The sequence below is a fragment of the Chelonia mydas genome, chromosome 4, assembly GCF_015237465.2.
Source record: "Chelonia mydas isolate rCheMyd1 chromosome 4, rCheMyd1.pri.v2, whole genome shotgun sequence".
NCBI lineage: Eukaryota > Metazoa > Chordata > Testudines > Cheloniidae > Chelonia > Chelonia mydas.
Genome location: NC_057852.1, coordinates 58,166,451 through 58,179,532, shown reverse-complemented (window position 1 = coordinate 58,179,532; position 13,082 = coordinate 58,166,451). Strand labels below are relative to the sequence as shown.

At 36.3% G+C, this 13,082-nt stretch overlaps 1 protein-coding gene across 8 annotated transcripts in view; it reads left to right on the top strand.

Moving 5' to 3' along the window:
- Positions 1-13,082, top strand: part of LRBA (LPS responsive beige-like anchor protein) — a 549,006-nt gene that overhangs the window by 511,280 nt on the left and 24,644 nt on the right. For all 8 annotated transcript variants that reach the window (XM_043545801.1, XM_043545802.1, XM_037897376.2 and 5 more), the window contains exons 52-53: positions 1,506-1,661; positions 6,398-6,565. In XM_043545801.1, the coding sequence (XP_043401736.1) occupies positions 1,506-1,661; positions 6,398-6,565 (324 nt within the window). The remainder of the gene's footprint in view (positions 1-1,505; positions 1,662-6,397; positions 6,566-13,082) is intronic.

The window sequence follows — 13,082 nt, the reverse complement described above, 5'->3', positions numbered from 1 at the left end:
TCTCACCATTCCTCTGCTGTCAGCAGATATCTATGAAACCCACTGGCAAAATGTGTCTCCTCCCCATCTAGTGCTGGTCCACATAAAGGATGACAACCTATAGCTGCTTTCAGTTACTCAGGTAGCTCAAGTGGCAGAAATCTGTGTGGTGGATCTAAAGGTTCTAATCCTGCGGATGACCCATGTGAGTGTCAATATGATGCCACAAGATGGAATAATTAGTTAGTATTTGTATAGTGCTCAAAATCTAAAGTTCTGTATAAATGCTACTGCAAATGCTTGTGATTACCACCATTATTTATTTATGTATTTATTTATTTTTATTTTAATGGTTGTGCAACTGGTGCTTGGGTAGATATACTCCATCTATTGTAAGATTTTGAAATTGTAGTGTTGGCTACTACATGGAGCCACTGCTTAACGTTGTGCCACATGTACTATATTACAATGGCACTACTTTTTCTTCTCTGTTAAGCAGACATTTTTGATTAGCCATTATATTTTTGTGTATCCTTCGTACTCCTGCAACTATTCGCTTTTATATTTTCCAGTTGCATTTTACTTAAAGAGGGGTTTACTTGCATCTTTGATACATACTACAAGAAATTGCTATTATTATAATACCTCAAAGTATATTGGGCATTGTACAGTACATCTAGAAAGACATGTTTCCTGCCACAAATGTCATGGTGGATAATCAGTGAGGCATGAGCTCCCAATGTGACACAGTGGTCAAAAGAGCTAATGTGATCCTGGGGTGCATAAATTTGGGAATCTTGAGTAGGAAAAGAGAGGCTATTTTACTTCTATATTTGGCAGTGGTGAGACTGCTACTGGAATGCTGTGTCCAGTTCTGGTGCCCACAATTCAAGAAGGATGTTGATAAATTGGAGAGGGTTCAGAAAAGAGCTACAAGAGTAATTAAAGAATTAGAAAACCTGCCTTGTTGTGATAGTCTAGAGCTCAGTCTGTTTAGCCTAACAAGGAGAATGTTATGGGGTGACTTAATTACAGTCTATAAGTATCTACGTAGGCAACAAGTATTTTATAATGGGCTTGTCAATCTAGCAAAGAAAAGTTTGATCCAATGTCTGTAAGCTGAAGCTAAACAAATGCAGACTGGAAATAAGGCATGCATTTGTAATAGTGAGAATAATTAACCATTGGAACAATTTGTCAGAGGTCATGGTGGATTCTCCATCACTGACAATTTTTAAATCAAGATTGGGTGGTTTTTCTAAAGAGGTGCTCTAGGAATTATTTTGGGGGCAGTTCTGTGGCCAGTGTTATACAGGAGGTTGGACTAGATGATTACCTTGGTGCCTTCTGACCTTGTACAATTAGATATCAAACAAGATGCAAAGAGTGTGGAGTGAGGACGGGGAGGGGCAGCAATAAAATTAGTTTAGTTACATGCATATCAATTTGCAAAGGTGTTAGAATTCAATGAACATAGATGCTAACTTTGATGCTCCATGTTTCTTCTTTCACATTCTTCTCTTTAGCCAGCAATACAAGTATGCACAGGAGACAAATCACTGACCTGTTAGACCAAAGCATTCAGGTCCATTCCCAGTGTTTTGTCATCACCTCTGACAATCGTTATATCCTGGTATGTGGCTTTTGGGACAAGAGTTTCCGGGTCTATTCTACTGATACAGGTTAGTGGAATATTAACCAATAGAAAAACCTAGAAAGTACGCATGTGTTTGAGGTGGGGAGCATGGTACTATTTTCCGTTCACTACTACCCTGAAACATTTTTGGGCGGATGAGAATATATTTCTTCTTCAAAGAATGGCAGGAATTATTTTTAAATTCTTCCCACTCCACTCTGCATAGAATGCTATCAGGAGCGGAAGTCATTGACTATTGCTTTGTGCATATTCATTTGTCTCTGAAACTTAAGGGACACACTGAGCTTAATTCTTCAGGTTCACAAGAAAACCAATCTACTGAGTTTGTTTAAAGCTTTGCATACTAGGGGAATTAATTGTTTCTTGAGTGCTTACCTGAATTAAATTCTGTTCTGCTTTATATATAATTGAGAAAAATATTTTAAGAAACACAGCATAACCCATCTGAAATAATACCAAAGTGTATAAGTCCAGTAACATAGTGAAGGTGTTTGAGAAAAGAAAACCTCTGAAATTCTGAGGGTCCCAAAAGGTCCCAAGGATAGAAATGGAGCCATTAAAAAGAATGAATCCTTTCACACAGTGTAAATTGGCCAATATGCAGGACCTTAGTTCTGTCTAAGGGTGTGATCCCTGCAGACTGACAAAGTTACATCCATATCATGTTATGCTGAAGACAATCATGGAGGGTAAGAATCATGGAGGTACAGAAGGAATATGTATGTTTTTCTTCCCATTCATTGCCTTATAATAGGAATAGCAATCTCATTGAAGGGCACTTCCTTTGGATTAATGACCAGTTGGGGTTAATGTGTCTGGGACATCAACCCTTCCAGCAGGGTTATTATCCTATATGTTCTTCATCATTACTTAAATGGATTTGTTAATAAAGTGTTTCACACTTACCAAACCAAAATATTTTATAAAACAACAGAACAGTTGGACTGGACCCCTGACGTACTTTGGAGGTGGGGCATTTGTCATTTGTGCAATTTAATACACTACTACTGTAAATGAGAAGTTTACTGTATGTTGGCTGACTGCAATCCTTTACACAGAACCTTCAGTTTAACAGTTCAGTCCTACTTTGTTAACCTTCTCTTTTGTGAAAGTCAGAAACGTGGTTTTAAAGAGATCTTTAGAGAAAATAACCAGGTATGGTAAATATTCCACACAATTTCTTGCCTTACATTAAAAATATATTGACTAATGTGTTCTTAATTTTTTCATTGTTGAAAAGTGAGCACGTGTTTATTTTTAAGGCTAACTGACTTCAGTGTCATGATGAGAAACTAATAATATTTTGGTAACTCATCTGCAAATGGCTTGTTAATTAAGTCATTGCAACTGTATTTAAATCATAATCAGAGATTACTAGTTAACTTAATTCTGACATAACTGATTCTGATATGATTAAAAGCAAATTACCAGAAAGTTTTATCTAAATTTCTTCAATTTGTTAATATCCAGCACACAAACAAAATCTGGTTGTAGTTTCATTTAAATAAATTCAGTTAAAAGTTTTTTTTAATATTAAAACAAAAGTATAGCAGTCAAATACCTTTTCTGAGCTTGGCGGAGCAGCAAGGGAAAAAGATGTGATCAGTAATGTATAATGGCAAGCTATCACAAGTGTTGAATTCAATTATATTTTAGCACTTAAACAAAAAAAGAATCTTTTTCTTATTAGATTTCAGGGGGGGGTTGTAACAGGAAATACTTTTAACGTAAATCATGCTTTCTGGTTACAGCTAGTACAGCGGAGGCACAATAAAACCTTCCTCCAGTGGTGGGAATTATTTTCAGACAGCCTTTTATATGCAGTAGTGCAGAGGCTTGAGTCTGAATTTTCTTTATTTGTAGCACAGCTGTCAAATAAAACATTAACTAGAAAATTTGTGCTGTCAAAAAAGGGATATCCTAGTACATATGGTAATATTTGATATTGCTGTGTAGAGAGGAGGATTGGTATTAAAGGAAATAAAAAAAAAAGTTGAAGAACTCTTATGAGATTCAGTAAGTAATTTAACAAAGATAAAGAGAAGTAGCGAATTTCTGTTTTGATGGTTGGGTTGTATTGAGTGAAGCTTAACCCCGTGACAATAACAAAGTAAAACCAGCAGGGCAGCGCAAACGTATGAGCAGCTGTCAAACAAATAAGTCTTGAAGAATGTTTGTTTTCTAGAACAGAAACTAAAAACAGAGAATATCTGGGGGGGAAAATCTCTTAAACTCATAGCTCTTTAAGAATAAACTTACTGTTTGAAAAATATAAATCACCCCAAGTAGTTGAATAACTAAGGGGATACAACTGGAAAATAGATGGTATAATTTAGTCACAACAAAATTTAAAACAAATAATTGGTAAATCAACAGAAGGTTCAGGAAAAACTGTCTATTCTATGAGGTTAAATATATTGCCTGAGATAAAGTTATATGTGCTGAAAGTTTTTCACTGCTGCCTTCCAAACTCTGCAGATCAATAGCTTTTGCTGACTAAAATGGTTGACCATCCAGCAATTTGGCTGAGACAATTACATGACCTGGGAACCTAAGTGAAGAACCCTCAGCACAGGGTAACTTCTGATGTCGCAGCACATTTTGAACCAAAAGACAGTTTTAAATGGCATAATAAAACATAATATGGACTGGAGTCACCAAGTTATAGGAAAATTTTTGCTCCTGGGTTAAAAAGTATAACCTCCTGTGAGTGAGCCTCCAAGAGTATTATGTCCCGTTATCACGTTCAGTCACTTTTCAACCTCATGAAGAAATAATTTTTCATTATAAACATCAATTCCCCATTCATATATCCATTGTATAACATTTCCTCCTTGATGGAATCATACAGGTTAGAGATAGAAAGATTTATTAGATCACAGAGATTTTCCCTCTTAAAAAAGATTGTTTCCTATAGCAAGTACACTTTCTAGTGCTTTGTCCATTCTACAGTAATTTTAAAAGTCTCAACTTGACAGGGCTTCCTCCCACCACAGTCCATGGGAGGATTTTCCAGCCAAATGCATCTTGCTGGCAATTTTTTGATAGATTACATTTTCCTTTTCTTAATTTCATCCCATTACCTCACCCCCACCCCTATATATCACACTATATATATCCCCAGGTGTTTATATATATCCCTCTCTCCCAGGTGTTTGCACCCTTCTGGTTTTTTTGTTAGGTTTTCTCCACCGTAGTTATTGCTTAATACCTTTAATCTTTTATTATAAATCTGTCCTTCCAGCCCTTTATCTAAACTCTCTCTCTAGTGTGTCATTATTTTTGTTTTAATTTTTTTGTGCAAAACTGAATGCAATAATCCAGGGGCAGTCACAGCAGAAACAGTATAGGTAAGAACTATGAACTGTTATCTTTCAGCTGCATGACTTAATCTTTTATTTATGCAGCCCAAACCTGTACTGTCTCTCTCTTTCTTCTCCTCTCCCTCTTCCCCCACACTTCATCATAGTACAAAGTCACGTCTCCCCCCACTGTCATCCCTAGGTCAATTCAGTGTTACAGCTTCCCACATTTCTCCTTATATTGATATAATATGTTTCAGGATCATTTTGTTTTTTAACTCCTCCCAATTTATCATCATTTGTAAGTTTCATTAATATCCAGTTTCTGCTTGATCATTAATCTTTCTACTTTATCATTGATGAGGTTGTTAAATATATCCCATCTCTATATGGTCTGCTATTAACAGGTTCCAATAGCCCCAGCAAGATGAATGCTGGTGCTTATGCCCTCACTTTAAGGAGCTTTTTCTCTCACCCAATGTCCCTCCCTCTGTGTGGGGGTCTTCAGAGGGCAGTTGTAGTTGGCCTTATATGTGTTTGCTCACACATGCAAACCCAACCCGCATGAACATACACATACACACACTTATGAAAACGTGACCCTGTTGAGTTAAGGTTAAAAAGTAATAAGCATATTCATATTTTTAAAGATCCATGAATTGCACATTTTTCACTGAGTAAAGCTGAGTTTATCTAGGTTTTCCTTTCAAATTCATTTCTATGTATCTATTGATGGCTTGAATACTTATACAACAAACAGAAACTTTGCTTGTCAGCTATGTATTTTGAGCTTTTATGGGCATTGCAAGTGTTCTCAACGGGAAGAAAGCTGGTAGAAATGGTTGGCTATTATATTAAATGTGATGGAGGAACCAAAGGGGAAGTTTAATTTTATACAGACTTTCTGAATTGTATGCATTTTTTGTAATTAAATAAATGCTCAAAGAGCTGGTTGTTTCATTTTCCATGTCACATTCACAATTCCCTATGTCCTAACTGTTCAGGAGCCTCTATGCACTGTCATCAGATTTACATTTTTCCTGCTATTTTCACCAGTAAACTGCATTAAAATAAATTCCGTCGCTGCGAATTTGTGTCATTGTTTCTTTATTCTATATATTTAAACTCATGATTGCAACGTGAGTTTAAATATATAGAATAATGAAACACACTAAATCCTGCCAAGCCAGTGTAAGATACAATTCTGTAATCGATTCTTATTCACTCTATGCCCCTATATAGACTGCTGTGTTCTTAAATAGTTTTCATCCCATTAGGATATAAAAAATCGACACTGAATTTGGCTTTCACAACCAGCAGCAACTGAAGGTTTTATCTAGACTTTCTTTTATAAACATTGCTCGTGAAAGTACAACTAAAACATTTTGTAATGTGTTTAGTAAAGTCTACAAAAAAATCATTAACAGTATGTTTTAAACTTAGATTTTATATGTTTCAGGTAAACTAATACAAGTAGTGTTTGGGCACTGGGATGTTGTCACCTGTCTTGCCCGCTCCGAATCCTACATTGGAGGAAATTGTTACGTTCTCTCAGGATCACGTGATGCAACACTGCTGCTCTGGTACTGGAATGGCAAAACCAATAGCATTGGTGATAACTCAAGTGGTAAGTAAAACCTATATTATGAGTAAACTGCATGTGACATGAGATAAGTCATTACAGAAGTACTCAGTACTTTTACGTAAAACTAAAATCAAAGTATAAGGTTTTTAGTATTTATGTTGAAGTTTAAACAGTGCTTGCTTTGACCACATAAATATATTATAGAACCACAGTACTGACTCCTTACAATAAGCTTGTGAGATGCTTAACATTGCAAGTACAATTTTGCCTCTCACCCTTTTGACTTGATATTTTGTTGGCTTTACTGTTAGGTCTGTGGAGAAATTTTTTTTTTTTTTTAAACAGATCAACTGGACATGCAGTTTTGGAAGGTGTCGGTTTTCTTAAATAAACACTTTAACATTACCCATTCAGTGAAGATTGTTTTTTATAAGTTCTTGTATAATATATTAAAAAATATGCATTCATGTGTAGATTCAGACACCCTTACTCCCATTGAGTAGTATCTTACCACCCAGTCAAAATACTCATGGAGTTAGCGACTACTCAGTGAGAGTAAGGGTGTCAGAATCTGACACACAATGACTTGGGCGAAATAATAATAATGATAATTACTTGGCGTCCTCAAAAGATAATAGGCATAAGACACACAGGTGTTTTGTTTTGTTTTGTTTTTTTAAAGTATTAAGCGCCAAAAAAGACTTCTTTCTATCTAGTATAATTTATACTTGTTCACATAGAAACAATACAGAATTGATTCTAAACCATCAGTCTAAAATATAATTAAATAAGAATCACATGTCTTTTTTCGGTTATTTGGAAGATTTGTGGTTCAAATCTATAACTCTCGGGGAAAAAAAAAGACTGGTTGGTTTTGGAATTACTTTCAGTATTTGACTTCGGGAGCTCAATGCTGTATCTGAATGTTTGTGAAATAAATTCATGAAGTCCACAAACTGCTTAGGTTGTGGCCCAAGTAGATTACAAAATCATCAGGCATAGCATGAATAGGTTACCAAGGTATTTTAAATAGTCGATTCAAGGAACAGAAGAGCTTCATGGATGCACCCAGCATAGTTTTATAAGCTCCTTAAAATAAATAGCTTTGGTTGAAGGAGAACAGAATCTTTGTGGGCACAATATGCATAGGTTGCAATCTGATGGTCAGGGAAATGGCAAACACTGCACTATTCTTGCAGCGCTTATAAATTTAGGAAGCCCCAAGTAGTCTTGTTCAAGGAACTTAAAAGTTTGACAGGCCCATCAGGTAGAGCTTTACATTCTAGGAAGCAAAACAGTACTCTTCAGAAAACACTTTAGTAGTTTACTGCTATGAGGCATTCAAGATTTGTGGGTGTTGCCTACTATATTTACAGGGTCCACAAGTGAAGCCCATTTTTTACTGATCTGCAACCCCATCCTGTGGAATTTATGAACTCTATGCTAATTACTCCGCTTCCATCCTTGCAGGTCTTGTGTATAGTGTTTTCAAGACCTTCAGGCTGTAGGCTCCATTCAGATAATTACAAACCAGTTACTACAGTGGGATTTAGCACCTCTAACAACCAATTATGTCCATGGATTTTGTAAACCCATTAGATATCTCTTTTAATGTAAAGTACCTTCTTAGAGTTCCTTATTCCAGGATTTATAAAGTTTACATGCTACTCCAATAAACTGATAGACTACATACATTTAAATGCTCAGCATTTAGAAACTCAGAAGGGAAGCTGATGTAGATGGCAACCTTCATGAGCTATTCCTTTTAGCGTTCACAAACCTCATAATCTCTGAAAATAGATCATTTTAGGACTGAGCATTTACAAAGTCTGCAGGTAAACTGGAAGTGTTTTTACTCACCTGAGGTATTTCTTGTAAATTACAATAAGCTCCTGAGGATTCAACTCCTATTTAGGGCATAGGCCTCTGCTCACCATTGACCTTAGTCACAAATCAATTCTCAGAGCCGATTTCCAGTAAGGGGATAAAAATGATTCTCTGAGCAGGACTCCACTGTTCCCCAAAATTCTGGGACACTCCCAAATTGCTCTGTGAGATTAGTGCTGGTCTCTCCTCCATCCCAGCTATGTCCAAAAGAGCCAGATGGGTGGGGGAATAGGGAGACACTTGGCACCCCCCTCTAGATCAAATTAAATATAAAATGTACTACATGGCAGATAGGTATGGAATAAAACTCATCTATAACTTGCTACGGTTCTACCCAGTGTTACACCTGAGACTCACCTGTTTTATTCAATAGGGGTTACTCGGATGTAACTGAGAGCAGAATTTGATCCTATGCATGTAACATTTGAAAAATATATCAACTATAGTGCTATCAAATGTTGCAAAGAGTGAAGTTAAAAGCTGTGTATATAGGCATTATACTGTGCTCATCATTGTGGTATCTCTTCCATTGACGTAGCCAGAATTGATTTAAACTTTCATGTGGCCTCTTAAAGATAAAAAAACCTAAATCAAATTCCAGGAAAAAAGATTTGTGCAGTTGAAACAACACTCTCCACATCTGTTAAGACAGAATTAAGACTAAATATCTCTTAAAGATGTAATTACGGATGTATACCGAGACATGAAAACAACAAAAAGTGTATCCATTTCAAATTTTAATTGCTTGAAGGCAAAAAAAGAAGCGATTATCAGAAATTCCAATCCATCCTTGCTTCCAGTGAGATGGATATAGATGAAAGGTGCTTCGTTCTGTACAGGACCTTGTGGCTCACATGCCCATTCGGTGGGTGACCAGAGCATTCGGCCCTAGTGCATATCTAAAAATCACCCTTTTGCAACCAAATGAGTGTGGACCAACTGGAAAGTCAGAGGATCAGCCTGAGTTAATTCTGGTGGTGGGGAAGGTTTCCTCAATTTTACCTCTCCCAACCAGCTGCGTAAGGAAGAGGAGGTTCCCCCCACATTGCTATGAACTTTGTCAAGGACCACCTGATGGTGTCTCTTTCTGCCCCTGCCAATCCTGTCAAAGCTTCACCTGATGGGTGGGCATAATAGCTGCTAGATATTTCTATTTGACACCTCGATCCATTGGTCCTTCAGCCCTCGTATAGATTGCACTAATCACAACACGTCTTCCATTCTTCTCGTATCCTGGCCTTCCTTTTCCATGTGTGGCCATGTCTTTTCACAATAAAATCACAATAACCTCTTTGGAGGTTAGCCAAGTGGTGGTTTCCAACAACAACAATTTCTATTTAGACTTGTTAATTGTTATTTTTTAATATTTATATTGTAGTTGTGCCTGGAAACCCTATCAGCAATTGGAGACCCTTGTTGCTAGGCCTATACACGTATACAATGAAAAGACAGTTCATGCCCCAACAAGCTTACAATATAGTGGTCTAAATTAATTGTAGGTGTAACTTTATTTACTTCTGTGTTTAGTTAAAACAGTCAATAAGGGAAACCCAAAAGACATGTTTCTGCCCAGTTCTGATTCTGTCAGAAATGTGAGAATTCCAGCCCGGCCACTGAAAGAAAAGAGCAACAAGTGTATGATTGTCTATTTTTTTTGTGTCAGAGATTTATAGACACTGATCCTGTAAGTGACTCCGCACAGGCAGACGCCTGCATGGGTGTGGAGCACCACTGAAGTTGGGGGGTTCCACCCACATAACCACGTGCAGGATTGGCGCTATAGATATTTAATCGTTTCCTCCGTTATTCCTTGGTCTTTTGTATTTAAAGCTTCTGATCTGTTACCACGAAGTAGTTTTTAATAATATAAATTGATTTATGATTTTGACATTACATCCATCATTTAATTTTACATTTTTTATTGTTGGCATTTTTCTAGTTTTTAAAATGTAAATAGGTTTGTTTATTGTGAATTCAATCTTAATAACAGCTACACGCCAAAGGGCACTCAAGGGGCCCCCTTTATACACCATAGTATTAAGAGTTGCAACAGCAATCATCTAAAACAGCAGCACTGCTTCCCTTCCTCCCCACTACGCTACTCCTCCTCTAACCGCCTCTCAGTGGACCAATATGACTTAACTCCCCCTTCACATATTCCCACCAGATAGCAACTACATTTCACCTAAGTTGCTTGATTTTGTTTCATTACTTCAGGAAGCATTGAGCTCTGGCTGCCTTTGTAAATGTTTTAAAATAATATTTAACCCAAGCTGACAAGCAATTATGGTTGTGGCATAGTTAATAAATAAATGTTCCATTTGATTATTTATATCAAAATATTTATAAAGAATAATTTTCCATCAGTAACTGCTCTGCCATAAATCTACTGTATGGGAAAATTCTTCATCTTTTTGTTTTACAGAAAAAATGTGTTAGCAAAATAAATATTATTTAAACTTACATTTATATAGTTTCTTTTTTTAAATTTTATGTTAAGTCCTCTTCCTGGGGGATGTGACTGCTTATTTTGGCTGAATCATCAACAACAGGTCTTTCTATCTGTCTATCTATCATGGACATGTACTAAAGTTGTTATATGTGGGGATATTCAGCAATTTGAAACACATAGGTGAAGATGGATGGATGTTAGTCTGAAACTGTATTTACTTTGTTTTTTTAATACAAAATGCTGCCTAGCTGTCATATTCCCTACGTTAGTGCTGAAAAAGGTTACTTTTTAAAACTTAACTTGAACTAATCACTGACGAAGTGTATTATACTCCTACATTATGAATGCAGTAATATAGGAAAAGAGCATAGACAATTGTCAACAACTTAAGTAGTTAGGAAAAGACTACAGTAACAATATACAGAGCCCTGCAGTTCATTCAGGCTCTTTGTTTGTAGATAGATCAATACAATTTAATAAATTAGCCTTTCTTGCTGACTAGTTAATAAACAGCAAGAAAAAAATAAAAATGATCTGGATGGGAACCGAATTTTCTGTTTCGTGGGAAATTCTGCAAGTTCACTTTTTTTCTCTGCTCTAAATGGAATGAAAACATTTTTAAAATATTTCTGGCTAGTCTGGCAAATTTAAAGAAATTTAAAAATTTCCAAGTCAATCAGAACATTACAATAAAATAAAAAATGTTTCATTCTGATTTTGACATTTTTTAAATAGAAATATTTTTATAATCTAAAATAAAAGACATTTGAAAATTAAGTCACCTGTACAAGTGCTTTGTGTCAGGCTATTTTTTAAATGAAATTTTGTCAAGATTGACATGTTTCTACTAGCTGTCTTGCTTTTGATGAATTGGCATCTTCTAATGGAAAAATTTCCAGCCAGCTCTAAAAATGACTAAGAGTGGAACAACAGATCTGAAGTAACTATTGCATCTTTTAGGAAAGTCCTGAGACTTATCACAGTCTCTTGAGTAACTAGTAGATGTGTGACAGAAACAACCGCCACTTACGGCAAAGTTAAGGGGAGGAAAAGACAAGTTATTTACTTATGTGAGGTTAGCTTTCAATGTATTTAGAGATGTTTATCTAAAAACAAGAAAATATTTGTGAACGTCGTTTAAAGCTTGAAAAATGTCATGGACGATGTTGATACCATATAGCCATTGCAGTCAGGGCTCCCATTTTATTTATTTATTTTTTACACAAGCTGCTAATAGTAGATAGCCATGCAGGTGCTTTTGAAAGTTACACCTCATATGGGTGAAATTCACTCTGACATATACAGGGCCAGCCGAAGGCCTTCTACACCACTTACGCCTAGTCTTGGGGCTGTGTGGAGGGCACTGGATGTAGTGATGTTGCAAAGATGCCAGTGAACTCACTGTGTCCTGCAGAAAGGGGAAGATGGGAGTGGGCTTTCTGTGCCTGTTAGTACAGTGGGTGACAGCTGAGGTGCATCAAAAGAAGGGATGACAGGATTCAGGTACAAATGGTGTGCAAAGGTTACACCAAATTCTGGTCCAACTTGTAAACTGGAGTGGCAGCCATGGTGTTGGGAGAGGTTGGTTACAGTCCACACCAATTCTTAGATGGGAGGATTACCTTTACAATTCTTCCATCCACCCCACCCCCACCCCACATTCTTCACTCATGCAGAGGCCAATTAAGTTAGTGAATTGAATTGTATGCTCTGTGCCTTGAACAGTTGTAATTTCTGCATTATAATTATTCTGTCTGAGGTTCCATATGTTTCAGTTAGGTATAGAGTGTGAATTTTATTGCCTTATGTATTTAACATACTTATAAAAAAAATAATGTTTGTATTGTTGAGCTCTCAACAGAGGGCTTTTCTGTCATCCAGTGCAGTGCTCTAGTAGATGGAGAGAACCTTCTACTGTTGCTTTCAAATTTCCTGTGGATATATTTACAATTATTTTGACACTTTCCTATTGTAAAAGACAAGAAAGCATGTCTACTTTGGAAATTTGATTTGCTTTAATAAAATTAAAGGTTAACTCACAGGAACATCCAATAGTAATGAAATATATAAAGTTGGTTATTATATTGCTGCCACTAAACTAACATTTTGTATCCTATGAATTATTGCATCAGTCGTCTACACGTATGTGAATAAAGCGAATTATGTTACCTCTTTTAATGTTATAACCTAAAGTTTGAAAAAGTTACTCTGTATGTATCA